At 42.6% G+C, this 17929-nt stretch overlaps 1 protein-coding gene across 1 annotated transcript in view; it reads right to left on the bottom strand.

Moving 5' to 3' along the window:
• LOC148031225 (copper-transporting ATPase PAA1, chloroplastic-like) overlaps positions 1-17929 on the bottom strand; it is a 123736-nt gene that overhangs the window by 17530 nt on the left and 88277 nt on the right. The window contains exons 10-13 of the mRNA XM_087684755.1: positions 2493-2543; positions 2191-2384; positions 1875-2019; positions 609-706 (exon numbers count right to left, since the gene is read on the bottom strand). Of these exons, the coding sequence (XP_087540881.1) occupies positions 609-706; positions 1875-2019; positions 2191-2384; positions 2493-2543 (488 nt within the window). The remainder of the gene's footprint in view (positions 1-608; positions 707-1874; positions 2020-2190; positions 2385-2492; positions 2544-17929) is intronic.

The following is a 17929-nucleotide window of genomic DNA, read 5'->3' as shown; positions in this document are numbered from 1 at the left end:
CAATCCTCTACATATTGAACTTCAAATTGAAAATCAAGTATAAGAAACACGAGGGCTATACAAATAACCTAGAAGTCTGAGAATATGAAGGTAGCTATCAGATATAGAGGAACCAACAATGCATTCAAGTACAGCTATGTGTTCGTTCTTGTAAACCACTGTCTAATACATCGTGAAGACCCCCAATTTGACGGAACCTTTCAGCAGCTTGAGCCTCAGCAAGTAGATCTTTTGTCTCTCTGTTTTTTTGTCAAACCCAAACCAACTGCTTTTTTAGACCCAAAACCTTGTCCAAGTATAAAAAGGAAGTATCATGATTCAGAGTAAATCTATGCCAAACAAAGAGCCAAAAGAGAGTGCCAAACAATTATGTAGATCTCCAGAACAGTTATGCATGCTAGTCCCACAGTCCATATGGGTTGAACATATCTGCTCTTTTCCTTTTGCCTACAAGCCATATCATTTCATGAAGCGCTAAACACATCCCAGCCAATAATATTTGATCTCATATTTGCCAGTCTTGTTACAAAGACATTTGCTTCATAACAGAAGGTTTTGAGCTAGATACAAATACTGAACATGAGAATTAATCATAATGAAATACATACCTGTGTACCCACTCCAGTGTTCCTACAGTAACCCTTTTGCCTTCCACAACAGCCATAGCACCACATCCAGGCTCCTGCTCAAATGTGGCCTCAAGAACCTGTGATCAACAATGTTCGTATGAGCCCGGAAGTCTATTCAAACTCTCTCTGAACTCTCAATTCTATTTTGTCAGTAGATAATCAAAACAAAGGACCATGATGATGGATGATCTGTGTGGACCATGATGATGGATGATCTGTGTGGATAAGTAGATTACAGCTAAAATCTGAACCATCAATCTACCACTTGCACCTCCAACATGCAAAGGTGCATTTGGAGGGCCAAACTTGCTGATGAAGTTGCTTGGGCTCTTGTAATGATAACATTTCACCTTGCATAATCAGATGAGCAAAAAGTACCGGCATGCTCTTGGACACATCAAAGCAGCTCTATAGGGTTGCAAGAAAAAATGCAGAGCAGGCCTGCACTATCCAAAGGTACAGAAGAAAAGGGGGAGGAGACCAACCACTAAAAGTCTCCCTCTGATGTATAAACTGAGAACTATCACATGGTGTAGAGCTTGTAGTCATGGCTTATACTCATAACAGGGGCTTCATAGTCTGAGCAAGTTCTGCCCCCCAAAAGATACAACCTGATTGATTCTTAAGAAACCTACCTCTCATAGACTAAAAGTCACATCAGAAAATGCCTATCAAGGGCTTCCCTATCAAAGCTAAAGTCTTTTTCTAATGTATAAACCTCCACATGGCATGAAGCTGGTATTCATGGCTTATGCTCATAATGTGGGCTTCATAGTCTGAGCTAGTTCTAGCCCCACGAGACACAACCAGATTACTTCTTAAGAAACCTACCTCTCATAGACTAGGGATCAAAATCACAATGGTGATTGTTAACATTGCAACTGTAAGCTGCAAGCATACATACCCAAGACAGTAGAACCATGACCATTTAAGGCTTGTGCTTATGAAACCTTGAACTGGTGAATTGTAAAAAGACATTTTCTGATGGATTCTAACAATCGAATATGATTGTCTATGGAACAATTCCAATGAGCTATTGGAGGCCTTCCTCTAATCAATGCCTGCAAAACTTCCAAGGTTTGAGAATGAATCAGGAAATTTCCGATAGTTGCTTCATGCATATGTGAACCCTTACAAGTACAGTTGTCATTGTAAAAAATATTTCAAGTAGCATACATCCAACTTGAGAATGCACAAGTTGGAGGACATTTCAACCTAGAATTTACAAGAGGGCAGTTATTTCACCATGGCAGGTCTACAGGCAGCATCCTTAGCTGCTTGCACCAAAGCTTTAGCTATAGGATGAGACGATGTACTTTCAACAGCTCCTGCTAATGCAAGAAGTTCCTGCTCATTCCATATATCCAGCCTTGGCTGCTTTTTTCCTGGTCTATCAAAAAGAATAGAGACTTTATCTCAGTCCAAGCCACATATAACATGGCTACAATGTGCACAGTACAATAGATCTATAATCTATTTCTGGAAATTGCTATGTGATTCACAGAAATAAAATAGTGCAGCATTTACATGACTGAAACCTATATTTTCCAGTAAAAGTGACCTTGCAGCTGTTGTTTGATCATGACCATCTCCTGGACTGAGATGTGAGCTGGGCACCACTCTCGTAACTACAGGTTTCCCAACTGTCAGAGTTCCTGTCTTGTCAAAAACAACTGTGTTAACAGAGGAGACACTTTCCAAGACATCCCCCCCACGTATGAGTAACCCTTTTCTTGCACCCATAGAGGTACCAACCTGCAAAAGAAACCTAGATCAATCTTTAAAGTTTTGAGCCAAATGTGAAGCTCTAATATTTAAGATAACCAGTAAGCATTTAGAAATCAGGATTACACATAACCTTACCAAGACAGCAGTTGGTGTAGCAAGTCCAAGAGCACAAGGGCATGCTATCACCTACAGCAAATAAGTTTATACCGTTGATCACAATGTCAAAATATTGGGATTCATATCAGAGACATGGAAACACAAACTAAGAACTGAAGGATTGCATTAGTAGCACAAAAAGGATGGTCTTTTACAGGAACCTGTCTCCATTTGCACAACAGAATTTGTGGAAGTACAGGGTGTGTTATTGATTATGAGCAGTTTCACAGGTAGACATTGAACGAGCCTAAGGTACATTCAACATAGCAGCTCAAGGTAGCTGGATACCACAGTAGAAGATGGTTCACAGATCCTACCTTAACCTTTGTATTACATGGTGTGAGGTGACAATTTCTAGCCATTGTCCACTGCCTTACCTTTGTATTACATGAGCCTTCTATACAGAGAGGGATGACAGTCCTGAGAGCAGAGGAGATCAAAGCAGCACGCCCCCCCAGGTATATAGGGGTACTAGACATAGATGATACATCAGAGAGAGATGAGGGAGATCCACTAGTGACATGAGAAGTGGCTGACAGGGTCAAGGGCCCACACCAACTGCTACCCTCATACTATTTCATCCGGGATGTATGACATGCGAGTATCATTCAGCTACCCAGCTAGGCATGTACTATCTCGTTTGTCAAAGTGCAGTGCGTATGGACAAGACTCAAAGAAAAGTGAACACGAGAGAGAGGGAGAGAGAGAAGAGACAGAAGAACATAGAAATCTGCAGTTAATGAATGCTGAAATGAAGAGGGCAGATATACAAGGGCTCTTGATGTATCTCCTCAAGCCGGATCTCTCCCACTAGAGCTTGAAAAGCAAGTAACTGGGGCGAGCTGCCAAGTAGGCCTAAATAGGAGGAAATAAATACAATAAAATAATGAAGGTAGCCAGCAAAACTGGCCAACTTGATAAAAAAGCTGCTGACTGCATCAATAATGAATAAAATAATCAGTGACTGATCCTCCAGCTGCCACATGGCATCATCACCCACCTGATGGAACTGCCCATACACTACTTGCTGAAAATGCCCACTCACTGACAGGAATAATGAATAATGCCCTTCAAGAGTACCTTTGAGACCTAGCATGAAACACTAGGTTCCATGACACAGCAATGCAACTCTCATTGTTGCAATGAAGTGTCGGAGGACCTATCTGAGGACAAGCAAGCTCTCCTAGTAACCTTCGAAGCCATATCGTCTCACATGTGGTAGAAGACGCCGCTCTATACTCTACCTTGTGGAAGAAAGTGCAACACTAGGCTGCTTCTTGCTACTTCACGAGATACTTGCACCCAAAGTAAAACAATATCCTGTCGTTGACCTTCGTTGGTCAACATCTCCGGCCCAATTTGAATCCGTCCAACCTATAAGAACCAAAGGTGAATCTCAAATACGTACTAGATAACCAAGATTAGGGGTCCCCCTTAGGAACCGCAAAATCCTCATAGCAGCCTACCAATGTACCATCTTGGGTTCACTCATAAACCCAGCCAACAAACCTATAGGAAAGCACAAATCAACCCAAGTGTTAAGAAGCCAAATCAAGGACCCAATCAACTGCCTATAGTGGATAGCATCCGCTGTCGGAGAATCTACATGGGATGTAGCCTTCTAGTTCGGATCCATAGGAGTAGAAATGGCCTTATATCCCTCCATCTCAAACATGGCCAAAAGCTCCTGCACATATCGATGTTGGGACATAAAAATCCCCCTCTGAGTCTGGTAAATCTCATGGCCCAAAAAGAAATGAAGGTGGTCCATATCCATCATCTCAAACACCTCATGTAGTGCCGCCTTAGTCTCCTTGACCTTTCGGGCATGGTCACCTGTCAAAATAAGATCATCCACATAAAGCACGAACAACATGTGCCCTCAAGCGAAGGTGTGAATATATAATTAGGGATCAGAAAAGGAACGCCAATACCCCAACTTCCCTTGGAGAAACTTTTATATCTTCTCATTCCAAGCACGTAGAGCCTATTTGAGGCTGTAAAGGGCCTTCTTCAACTTGTACACCTATCCATCTGATGTGAAAAAGCCAAGAAGTGCTCAACATAAATCTCCTCCTTCAAATCATCCTTATGGAAGGCAAACTTCACATCAAGCTGATAAACTGGCCATCTCCTATGGCTAGCTAAGGCAAGCATGGCTCTAATGGTAGCCATCTGAGCTATAGATGCAAAGGTGTCATGAAAATCCACCACTAGCTACGATGTGAAGCCCTTTGCAACAAGCCGCACCTTGTGCTTATCCAAAGTACCATCAATGTGATATTTGGTCTTGAAGACCCATCTGACACCAATCACCTTCCTATGAATGGGAAAAGGCACAAGATCCTAAGTGCCATTCCACTCAATAGCATCCAACTCCTGCTCCATAGCTTTCTTTCAATGTAGTGACAGCAAAGTCTCCTTCGCGGAGATAGGCTCCCTATCCTGTATGGCATGGGTTATTAAACAATAGTTAGTACAGACCACATGGTAGCATGTGATCGGTTCCTTCAAGACCACCATGGTCCATCCTGCAGCTACCACTCCTCAAGAATTCCCTCAATCCTTGAATCACAAAGTATGTCTCGAGCCCAACGAGGAGGAGGCCAAATCTCTCCTCAACGTGCACCATCTATTGAAGTCTTTGGGACCATCCACCAGTGGTGACTCAACTGGGGAAGTAGTATCCTTATCCGAGAATGAAGCATCCCACAAGGTGTCAACTACAAAGGTACAATTGTTGACGCCCATCTATCTCCTAGCTCTCCAGGGGCAAGGTACTCCTCACCCCCTCTAAGGTTAGAACCTCCACAAATCTAACATCTCAACTAGAGTAGGCATTCCACTTAACGGGATCATACAATCAATAACCTTGGGATTACAAGCTACAGCCCACAAACACCCGTCTTCAAGAAGCTACTTCAAATTTATCACACCATGTCTTCGTGATGTGGACATATGCGTCACACCTAAAAACCTTGAAATAAGAAACATCACGCTTAGACCCAAAATACGCCTCATAGGGTGTCATACCAACGACAACTGAAGTGGGGGATCAATTAAGGATGTGGATTGTAGCAGCCACAACCTCAGCCCAAAGACATTGAAGTGTTTGTCTATGCTCCATCATTGTGTGAGCCATCTCAATCACACTATGGTTCTTCCACTCCAATATGCCATTTTCTTGAGGTGTGTTTGTGTTTGCGAACTCCTGGTGGATAACATGATCTGCACAAAACCTAGCAAGCTCATTAGTAACAAATTCTCCTCCCTTCTCCGATCATAATGTCTTCAATTTCCAGCCTGATTAGTTCTCCTCAAAGAGTAACCAATCCTTGAAGTGGGAGAAAGCCTCCGACTTCAATTACAAAAAATAAGCCATGTCATCTTGCTGAAATTGTCCATAATCCGCATGAAATACAAGCTCCCCTTTAGGGACTACATCCTCATAGGTTCACACAATTTTGTAGAAACGAGCTCCAAGGGTGCGGAAGACCGCCTTGAAGCCTTGCTAATAATGGCACCACAATGTTGTTTCCCACACAAATGCAAGATACACACAACTGCTGGCTCACCACAATGTTCACCATACCTCGAATAAGCTATCCCCTAGAAGTTTTTCAAAGGTAATCATGATTCAGGTGGCCAAATCGAGCATGCCAAAGCTTGGACTATGTCTAAGAGGTAAGAAGAAGATCGATCTTGATGCACGATCAAGAATCCGAAAGGAATCCTCATCAAACTCAACCAAGAGACTAAGGACACAAATCTTGTGTACCGAAAGCAAATGGTAACCTTAGCCTGGCACATGAAGCACCTCTGAAGTATAGGCAACACCCTGCCCATCTAGAATAAGCTGCGTATTAGCTTTCCCTTGAATAGAAATAGAAGAGCTATGCTGATGAGAATCTGTCCATGCAAAGGCCACAAATGTGCAAAATTTGCTGCAATAGAAGTCATGTGCCAAGAGGCTCCACTCTCAACAATCCACTCATGATGCGATGCCTCAATCACCTCCAAGTGGAGAAAGACAACTGATGAGGGAGTAGCCACCACAGCTCTTGAGCCCTTTGAAGACTTCTCCTTCTTCTCCTTGTCCTTCTCTTTGTCAGGGCAATCCTTCTTCCAATGACCTATCTTGCCATAGATGTGACAAGTGGAATCCTTCTCTTTGTCCTTCATCGATTTGTCCTTCTTCTTTCGGTCCTTCCCTTGTTCTGAGAGGATTGACTTGTTAATGCCTCTGATTTGGAAGCATTCTATCCTTTCAATTACTCCTTCTGGTCCAAATCCATAGAAACCAACTCTTCCCAACAAAGAGTCTCTAACCACCTTGAAGCAATAAAGGCGGAGTAAAATGCATTGAATCAAGGCAATAACTAAGAAAGAAGAGTTATCGCCACGTTCTTCGAGGTAATCGCCTTTCTTGCATTCTGGACCTACATTTGCAATTGCCAAAGCTTATTGACATACTCTAACATATAAGAAGACTTGTTAGGATTCAAAGTCCTTATCTGAACCTCCAAAGACACCCACTTCATCACAATCATCTGATTGTATATCTGATCAAGCTCCAACCATATGTCTCAAGCCACAGTCAAGTCCTCAATGTGAGCAATGACAACTAATATGCATGGAAGAAAGAGGAAAGAGCAGATATGGACATTCAATTTATCCCAATGCGTTTGTACCTTCATCAACTTAGGTTTCTCATCTGAAGAAAGCTTGGAGGTATCATATTAGGAGCTCACGCTCAACTGCCAAGACCCACGGACACTTACTGTTCAAGCGTCTCAACCCGAGCACTAATGGCTACCTCTCACATAGCCGAAGCGTATTCCCTCTCTACGAGTGTAGTGAGCTTACCTCAATGCCCGAATGACTACCCTCCTCCTCCAAGCACACCGGTGCCTCCACAATTCGTAATGTGAGCTCATCACAAAGTACACAGCGGAAGACACAAAGACGAGACGAGAACACACAACGGAATAACACAGATATGGTGCTGAAAGACAATGGTGTAGACATGGAAAACGTCAAGGTGAATGGAAGATGAAAAGAAAACTTGGTATTGATTGCTGTAAAACTTGCTACGTTACAATGCTTTACAATGAGAGCCTTATATAGGCGAACTCTGAGAGGCAATAATTTCCCGCGTAAAGATTGGAGCGGGGGCATCTTGAAAAAGTTACATAAAGTGATTGTGATGCCTATTTGCGGAAACAAAAATTGAGTTTTGGTAAAGGAGAGTCGGAATATTGTACATCAGAATAATTTGCTTTTCTTCAAGGCGGTTTTCGGGAAAGTAAATCAACTATAGCGTTTTGGATTCCCGGCACATACTCAAATGTGACATCCAGAGCATCAAAGAACAGTGACCACCGAAGTAACCTTTTGTTCCCTATTTCATTTGGCGCCTTTTTTGTCAAGTAGCCTGGTACATGTTTCAAATCAGTTCTAATTGTGAAGGGAATAAATTTGATGAGAAAACGAAAGGCTTTGATAGCCTTAATCATTGCAAGGATTTCTCTTTGGTAGGAGGGATAATTCTTCTGAGTATTTGAGAAAATCCCTGATACATATCTACAAGGGCACAATGCTGTAGATTCTTTTTCTTCTTCACAGAGACATGCTCCCCGACCTGAGTCGGACGCATCCGTATAAAGGATGATTAGATGGCCATATGGCAATCTTGATTGGGGAAGATTGCTGGTTAGTTTTTTTATGTTTTGGACGGCCAAAGTATGGATATTTTGCCAGTGAAAATTATCCTTTCTTAGTAAAGGATATGATTCCTTTGAATATATGGCAATATTAGGAGTGGATAAATTTACCCAATTTAAACAACCTAAAAATTGTTGTAATTGTTTGACTGAGGTTAGGCTGTCTAGCATATCCAAAATTTTCTTCAAAACAAGATCTTGTAGTTTAATCTGTCCCTGGGTTATTTCAATTTCAAGAAATTCAATAGAAGTTTGAAACAGTAGGGACATTGTAGATGATAAAACCATTCTAGCTTCTTCTACAGCAGTAGCAATCAGAGAAAGATGATCCAAGTGATCTTGGATAGTATCAGAGAAAACCAAGATATCATCTCTATATGTCACGCAAAAAGGAAATTTGCCAAAAACAGAATCTTTCCATTCTTGGAATTTTGTTGAGGCAACCTTTATGCCAAAAGAAAGAACTGTCCAGTGGTAGTGGCCATGGGGAACGCAGAAAGCGATCTTGTACCTATCTATTTATTTTAGAGGCAATTGCCAAAAACCAGATTTGAGGTCAAACTTGCTAAAGACATTAGCTTTTTTTCTTCTTTTCAAAAGTAGATCCTTCAAAGGGATAGCGTGTCCATGCCCTATGAGATATTTGTTGAGTGGCTTGTAATTTATCACCATTCTTTTTTACCTCGCTTTTGGTCCGAGGGCTTGTTAACGTTGAATGCCTGGCAAGCCCAAGGGGAATTTGTAGGTTCAATCAATCCTTTCTCTAACAAAGACTTTATTTCCTCTTTACAGAGTGCTAAGTCTTCTCCTTTCATTCCTTGATGAACAACCTTTGTAGATATAGCATTTGGTTGGATTGACAAAGAGATAGCAAACTTTTCTCTTTTCTCCTTATAGACCAAAGGATCTTCATGTACGAACTGTTGAAGCCTTATTTTCATGCTTTTTATCTGATCCTCATATTTCTTCATTTCTTGCTTTATCCAATATTCCCTTGCTGTTGTTTTGTCAGGGCCAGTAGTTTCAGTTATTGAATAAACTGATCTACCAATCTTAGGGAGTAGAGGTAGTTCTGCCTCCTTGCCTCTTTAAGGAGAACTTTGGACCATTGAGACGCGTGGACTATGAGAACAGAGATGTCTGAGCCTTTTCTTATTGGAGCTCCAATGGTGCAGAGCAACATTGTTACAAGATCGGTAGAGACAACCCCAGCCACATCCACCCCTCCAAAGAGTAGTTACAGACTTTTTAAGTGTAGCTAACCTCCCGGCCACTGCCACCTTAGACACTACATCTCTTATTGGCAGGCGCCATTGAGGGACATCATCAGGTGGCATCACAATAGACAAAGCTACAGCATTATGCAGAGCACGATGCCCTAGGGTACCTGCTCGGCAATGTAGGCATGCTCATACGGCACATTCGCGTCATGATTGCTCATTACAAACGAAGATTATCATGATGACTCAATCGGAGGTAGCTTGCAAAGTCTTGGTGCATTACATACACTGAGAGGGAGATACTCTATACTCTTTTCAGTTTTTCAGTTTTTCATATTTTTCATTTTCCATTTCAATTTATCATGTAGACCTAGACATAATTCTATTTTCTTATGCGATGAGAGATGATGATACCAGTTGTATTAGTTATGGTCTCATAGGCCATTCTGGTCTTCTAGAAACATTAATATCTCTCTCTCTCTCCCCCCCCTCTCTCTCTCTCTCTCTTTTTTGTAAACTCTCTCTCTCTCTCTCATGGAGAGCCAGAGATAGAGGAACACTACATCTGTCGATGCACTGTATATTATGACATACGAGGTAGATACCACTGTCTGTTTCGAGAGGGTTTTGGACCCCTAAGACAGATCATGCAGTTTGAGGATCAGAGATGCTTGGGATTTTTCCTCTTGGAGCTCTAGAGGCGCAGATCAACAATTCTACAGAGTAGGAGGCCCTCACAGCTCGGCTCACATAGACAGAGAGCAGTCACTAACTTTTCCACTGATACACGACAGAGTATGGCAAATACCACTACTACTGCCACACAGCCTACAGGAGTACATCATCATTGGACCTCATCTTCTGTAGGTGTCCCTTTGGATAGAGCAGTGGCACTTAGCCGGTCTAGGCACCCACGTCCACCCGGACGAAGGCTTAGACATCCACACCATAGACAAATTAAAGCCATCATTGAGCGCCACAAAAGACAGATGCCGAGACGCCTCAGCCATGCAGAGATACACCTCCCTAGAGAACAGACATATCATTGATGGAGAGTTTTCCTTTCTCTACTCTCACTTTTAGATCACTGACATGTTTCCCTTTTTATAGGACACTATTTTATTCTTTTTCAGTTTTATAGGCATGTTTTTCATCTTTTTCTCGTTCCAGATGAGAAACACACCATCATTGTATGTACTGCTTTGGTCTCATAGGCCACATTGGCCTTTTAGAGACGTTAATATACTCTCTCTCTCTCTCTCTCTCTCTCTCTCTCTCTCTCTCTCTCTCTCTCTCTCTCTCTCATGGAGTTCCATCTGCCATAGCTTGATGGTTTAACACCACACCCAACAATGGTATCAGAGCGGGTTTGACAATAGCTCGCCATCATCTCTCACCTATTGTTTATGATGCTTCAACTACTATAGAAAAAGAAGAAGAAGAAGAAGAAGCTACCTTGACAGTCGATACTGCACCAACCATGTCTTCCATTGAATGCTCTCCACACATGATATTTTGCTAGTGTCTACTTTACTATGACCACCACGTGGCACCCCAAGTTTGCCCGTGTTGATCTTCACACTTGCTATCGAGACTATGTTGCAATAGCCACCTGAGCCTGCATGTCCACCACTTGAATGTGCCATAACCGTCGCTAAGTACACTAGTGCCTTCAATCTATTCAACACCCTATGCCACATCACCTTCGGGTCCATCTTGGTCAATAGCTTCACAACTAACCTATCACGTCTCAACCTGCAAGTTGTCGCCTTCCCAAACACCAACCACCTACCACAATTCCTGCCTAGCACCGCATGGCCATCATCCATGCATATGAGTCTCATCCCTATCCAACACTTTTGCATAGTGATAGTCTTCAGCGTGCTACATCCCATGCACCACGTCATCTCCTCTTGTCTGTGTAAGAGTTGCTCCAACAATGCCAACATGTTGTCAATAGGCCCACTCATGAGTTGTCCCTACTTAGGCCATATCTTCATCAATGTCTGGCCAATCAAGTCTCCACATCATTCATTATCACGCCCCATCGTTTTCACCACTAGTCAAGAGATAAGGTTTATTAAGGTATTTAAAACCTTAATGGTTATATATTTTATTTATGGATAATTCACATGGTCTTATTTTGAAGATCACCCACGTGCTCGCCTTCAACATCGAGCAAAAAATGACCCGCCAAGTGTCTAGTGCTTCGTGATGCCATCGCAAGCGATCAATACTAATTGCGATGTCCTCAACATCAACATTGAGGGGAGATTTTAATCCCAATAAAACATTCAGAATGAAAATTTAAAAAATTTAAAAATTGTGTATGTGTGTGTGTGTGTGTGTGTGTATGTGTGTGTGTGATTGGAATTACACTGGCCATGCTTACACATTTGCTAAGACCTTTCCATCACTTATTAAATAATTGTGTGGGATCCTCTATCTGAATTTTAATCCAAAATGAGTTGTATTTCTTTCTATTTTCTTTCCATCCAATTCACAAAGAAGTTATGTTTCAATGGGGATTCTGACCACTTTGTGCATAACCTCTAAGTTGATCCCAAAAGCTATACCCGCGTATTTGGCATGCACACTCACCTCTGTGCCATGTCTTACATCAAGTCCCTGAGATTGTCAATAGACCATGCCATGACCTACCTCATGTTGTATCTCTCTTACCTCTATATCTCCTTTTCTAGAATCATTGTATGGGATTAGATACTACCTCTCCAAGGTAATACCTTTTCTTTTCCTTTTTTGTATGTTTTGTGTCCTCCGTTTAGTCACCCATGACCCAAAGGGGAGTTTGCTAGATTTATTTATCCTCGAGTGTGAACGCATGTTATTGTGTGTAAAAGCGTGTGTTTAGGTGTGAACTTTTACACCACTTAGCATTCAATAAGGGTCAAAGGATTAGCTACATAGCCTTGTCTATATACTCAGGCTCTATCACTTGTACTTTCATCACACATCTCACCTATCATTATCAATCTATTTCTTTCAGTTTGTGTGTACTTGCAATAGTTCTCTCTCTCTCTCTCTCTCTCTCTCTCTCTCTCTCTCTCTCTCTCTCTCTCTCTCTCTCTCTCTCTCTCTCTCTCTCTCTCTCTCTCTCTCTCTCGTAAAAGGTAATTGTATTAATTACGAAAAAAAGGTACAAGTTTACATCATTACAAGATACATGATGACTCTAAGCCATCACGTGTAAAAGCTCAGCACTACACAACAAAAGAGTTACAAAAGTCATGGCAAAGACGCAGAGGAAATTGCCATATGCCAGGGAAGTAAGTCCTCTCGAGGGAGTAAGTCAGAGTGCCGAATGAGATCTATCTGCCAATGCAAGAGACCTTTAAGCCTCACAATGTGTCCCGGAACATTAGAGGCCCAATCAAAAAGAAAGGCATTCTAAGTGGTCCAATTGTGCCAGCATCCCCAGTATCTAAGAAAGTGAAACAAGATCTTCATATGCGACTGAGCCGGGGTGGGTATTTTGGCCGTACAAAAACCCAATCAAAAGGGCTTAGCGAGAAACCAACCATTGCTCGCCAAACCGCTGACAAGAGCGACCAGATATTCTTAGCGAGAGGGCAAGAAATAAATCGATGACGGGCCAATTCCACAGTAGTGGTACAAAAGAAACAATTGCCGTTAGAGATTCGATGCTTGGAAAGGGCTAAAGCAAGCGGAAGACCACCAATCATCACCCTCCAAAGAAAGACCTTGCATTTGAAAGGTGTCTTGTTCAACCAGCCCTCCATCACAATTGCCTTCCACCATGACCGAGATTTCCGCAATCCCCATACAGTATTAGCTTTAGTAACCAGCCATTGATGATCTTTAATCAGAAGATGATACACCTGGTTAACTGAGGCCTTTTCCAAATTCAACCAACCTGCAAGGTCCCAGTCCTGCCAAGGACGATCCAAACCAAGGGCAGGAAAGGGTTGCCTACTCTGGAGCACTAACAAAAGTTCCCATAAATCACGGTATCCACGAGGGATTCTAAAAAGCCTCCTGGCTGTACGAAACGATATCAAGATGTTACGACTGGCAAGGGTGGCATCTGCAACTGAAGTCAAGCCCAAACGTGCCATGCGGTTAAATTTTGGTCTGAGCTCATGTTTGCCTTCCTAAGAAAGTAATCGCGAGGTTGCCAACAATTCCAGTTGAAAAGAGTTAGTATGTAAGCGGTCCTCTGTTGGATGCCAACGCGCCTTCTGGAGAACCAATTTCCAGGAGCAGACCAAATGAACAAGCAGGGATGAGGAAGGACTAGAAAACCGAGAGTCTACATTAAGAACATGCCACCAGGAGCTTCGAATTTGTGTATTACCATGCACAAGCCGTGATCCTCAAGAAAATAACGGGCTATAACGACCCACGGGTGATCATCCACGCACATGGCACGAAAAAGAGACCAACGAAGTGCCAGCATATGAGTTTCGGCATCCAAAATAGCCCCAACACCCATGCGTTTGGGGGTACATACATGCGACCAAGAAATCCATGAAATGCCTGCCTGCAAGGAATCCTTCTTCCATAACATGAAACGAATGTCCTGAGTAAGAGCATTCAAAGTAGTAGTAGTCCAAGGCAGCAATGGCAAGAAATATGTGAGCATTGGCAACATAATTGTCTGAGCCACTTTGAGGCGAACACGGAAGGGCCAAGCCTACGACTTCCAATACAAAAACTTAGCTGCCAGTTTCTGTGAAATCTACTCTAGTAGTTGCTTTGGCCGAACATCAACACCCAAAGGGTACCCAAGATGCTTGACAATGGAACCACGGGGAACAACCCGTCCCTACCAGCCCAATGACTGTAAATCGGACTCCGTGCAACTGAGAATGGCTGATTTGAAAGCATTGATATGAAGACCAGAAGCATGACCAAAGAGCGTCCAAACATCTAATGCTTTGTGAAGATTGTCCTTGTCCGCACGCAAAATCATAAAGCTATCATTAGCCAAAGATTGAGTAATGAAGTGCTGTCCAAAAGGAAGAGACAATCCAGCCAACTGAGTAGAAGCTGCCATGGAAGATAACATCGAAAGAACCAGATGAGTCGCAAGGGCAAAGAAGAGAGGACTCAAAGGGCAACCCTGTCTCACAGAAATGCAAGGACAAATGGCTCGGTAACACCACCATTTAGCATGACTCGCGAAGAAGCCGCAACACTAATGGTGTAGATCAAGCGGGACATCCGAGTACCAAAGCCCATAGTAGACATAAGTTCTGCAACGAAAGACCAGTCTAAATAATCAAAAGCCTTTCCCAGATCCAATTGAATCAATACCACTTGCTCATTAGAGTGCCTTGCATAGTCAATAGCCATTTGCACATTTAAGATATTATGCAGAATGTTTTGGCCCTTAATGAAACCATATTGAAGAGGATGCACAATGGCCAGAAGATGCTTGTGGAGCTGATTCGCCATCACTTTGAAAAAGATTTTATACATCGAACCCATCAAAGAAATTGGTCTCCAATGTCTCAACATTGACGGCGAAGGAACTTTTGGAAGCAGTTTGATAAGACCTTCTTTCCATGAGGAAGGCATGAATCCCGTTTCCCAGACCTGCTGAAACATAGTCGTCAATGGTTTCACCAGTTGGGTAGCAGAAATCTCAAAGAATTCATTGGTGAGACCATCCCAACCGGGACTTTTATCCTTGGGCAGGTGTAAAAAAAAATCCATAACCTCCACCTCACAAATATCTGTCTCAGTAGTTTGCATATCAAGTGAAACCTAATTACGGACCAGATCATAGAAAACTGAGCGTGCATGAGTAACTTGGTCAGAAGGTGAAGGAGAAGAACCAAGAAGGTCTAGAAAATAATTCCTGCACATATTCACAATAGTCTGGATCCTGGAGTCTAGTTATATTTTCTCGAGCAGGAGATGCATGTAGAGCTTGAAAGAACTTATGAGTCTGACAACCACTGTCTTGCAAATTCTCAGTCAAATTTTGCAATTTGGCCTGCTGATAAGATTTCAATTGAAACTCTTTAATAAGATCAGCCAAACGCATCGCCAATGACAGCAGAAATACATCATCTGGAGTGTCCACCAGCAAAGAACGAACCAAAGCCAGTAAGTCCTCGGCTGCTTGTCAACGCCGCCGACAAAGAGAGGCGTGATGGATCCCATACTGCCGAGCAACCCGCTACACATTAGAGAGCAATCGTTCAAAAGAAGCATTGCCCTCAGAGGCGAAGTCCAATAAAAATCTATCAATCAATTGCTGCATATAGTCCTGAAAGAGTGAATGCTTCAAATAAGACGAGTTGAAACGCAAAGGGAGTCTATCCAGAAATTGCTTAAAAGGTGCAATGGGTTGTGCAAGTATCTCAAGCTGTAGAGGGAAATGGTCCGACAAGGCATATTGCTGCAACACTTTCATTTCTAGCATCTCAAGAAGAAAATCATCATCCTGCATGATGTACATGCGGTCCAACCGCGACCATGTAGTTGCATACTGCACAGAATGGAAAGTAAATCCTGTAGAAGAAGGGTGTAGCAAAGACCAGAGATCTTGCTTAAGTACAGCAAGAGCAAACGCATTTCACACATGGCTTTCCAGAGCGTCCATCACCGAATGCTCTGATGTGGACTGTGAAGAATCAACACACATATTAAAATCCCCCATTAAAAAACCCCGTCTGCCAAGTGACAAGGAGGTCTACAAAGTATTCCAAAGTTCCCGGCGGGATAAAGGGTCATTCGGAGCATAGAGGCCCAGTAACCATAAGATCTCTCCTTCAAATCTCTCTTTTTTTTTCGTAAAAGGTAATTGTATTAATTACGAAAAAGATACTCCTTCAAATCTCTCTCTCTCTCTCTCTCTCTCTCTCGGATTAGTCGTGGAGTGAGGGACCTGACGTAAGGTAATGTACCTGACGTGATGGAATGCAGTCGTGAGCAGGTCTCTCTCACTCAGCCGTGAGAAGTCGTGATCAGAGAATACAGTCGTTCTATCTCGCATGTTGGTTTGAAAGAATGCAGTCGTGTGCAGGGTCTCTCTCGCATGCTAGTTTGAATAAACGCAGTCGTGAGCAGGGAATGCAATTGTGAGTAGTCTCTCACACACTGGTTTGAATGAATGCAGTCGTGAGCAGGAAATGCAGTCATGAGCAATCGTGACCAGAGAATTCAATCGTGAGCAGGTTTCTCTCACACGTTGTCATGCCACTACGCGCACATCGTGTGAAAAACTCTAGATTGCGGCTTCCTTATAGATCTAGAGAGCCAATGTCACTTTAGGCATTAGCGTTAGTATCCATGGTTCAAAAATATTAGATTTTAAGACAAATTTTAGCCAATTTTTGATATTTTAGATATTATCTCTTGTAAAAATCCATAAAACTGTAGACAACTTCTAGATTAGGATAACATGTAAAAGAAAGCATGTAGCTTTCAACTATTTGGGGAGGATTTTATGTAAAAAGAAAGATTAGTGAAATCGAGCGATGCGCAATCGCTGTTTTCAAGCAGTGAACAGCACTCTGAAGTGGGAGATGAAGAGGGAGTGATCTGGCATAATTCTGGCCAGGCAAGCCAATATTTTACTCCCCTTTCGGAGCCAATGGAAGCATCAGATTGGCGATCTGAGCAGCATAGAGGAAGGTATTATTCTATACACGTTTTTGTCTACAAGAGTTTTATATTCTCATAATGCAGATATAAACTAACACGCTTCATCTCTATTAATATTTTTCTACATTTTCTATTTCTTTCTGTGAGCATTCTTCTTTTTTTTTTCTTTTCTTTTTTTTGTAAAAGGTAATTATATTAATTACGAAAAAAAATACACGATTACTGGATTACAAGATACATGATGACACAAAGCCATCATGTGAAGAGATTTTCTCTTTCTCTCTCTCTCTCTTTTTTCTGATTACAAGATACACGAGGGCCCTCGGCCAACATGTGGGGAAGCCCCGGAGTAATGCACTGAAAAAGTTACACCAATCATGGCAACGACCCAGAGGCAATTGCCATATGCCACGGATGCAAATCCTCTCGAGGGAGCAAGTCGGAGTGTCGGATGATATCCAGCTGCCAATGCAAGAGCCCTTTAAGCCTGGCAATATGTCGGGGTACATTAGAGGCCGAATCAAAGAGAAAAGCATTGCGCGTGGTCCAAATGTGCCAGCATCCCCAATATCTGAAAAAGTGAAATAAGATCTTCTCATGCAACTGTGGCGGTGCGGAATACTTCGGGCGCACAAAAACCCAATCGAAAGGAGTTAGCGAGGATCCCACCACCGCGCGCCAAATGAGCGACAAGAGTGACCAGATATTCTTGGCGAGCGGGCAAGAAAGAAAACGATGTCGGGCCGATTCCGCCGGTGTGGTACAGAAGAAACAATTGCCATTCGAGATGCGACGCTTGGCAAGGGCCGAGGCCAGAGGAAGACCACCAATCATTACCCGCCAAAGAAAAACCTTGCATTTGAAAGGTGTCTTA

The sequence above is a fragment of the Lygodium microphyllum genome, chromosome 9, assembly GCF_053477565.2.
Source record: "Lygodium microphyllum isolate KBCC chromosome 9, Lygodium_microphyllum_v1.1.10, whole genome shotgun sequence".
In the NCBI taxonomy this organism is placed as follows: domain Eukaryota; kingdom Viridiplantae; phylum Streptophyta; class Polypodiopsida; order Schizaeales; family Lygodiaceae; genus Lygodium; species Lygodium microphyllum.
The sequence above is the reverse complement of the archived record's forward strand: the minus strand, read 5'-3'. Positions and strand labels throughout refer to the sequence as shown.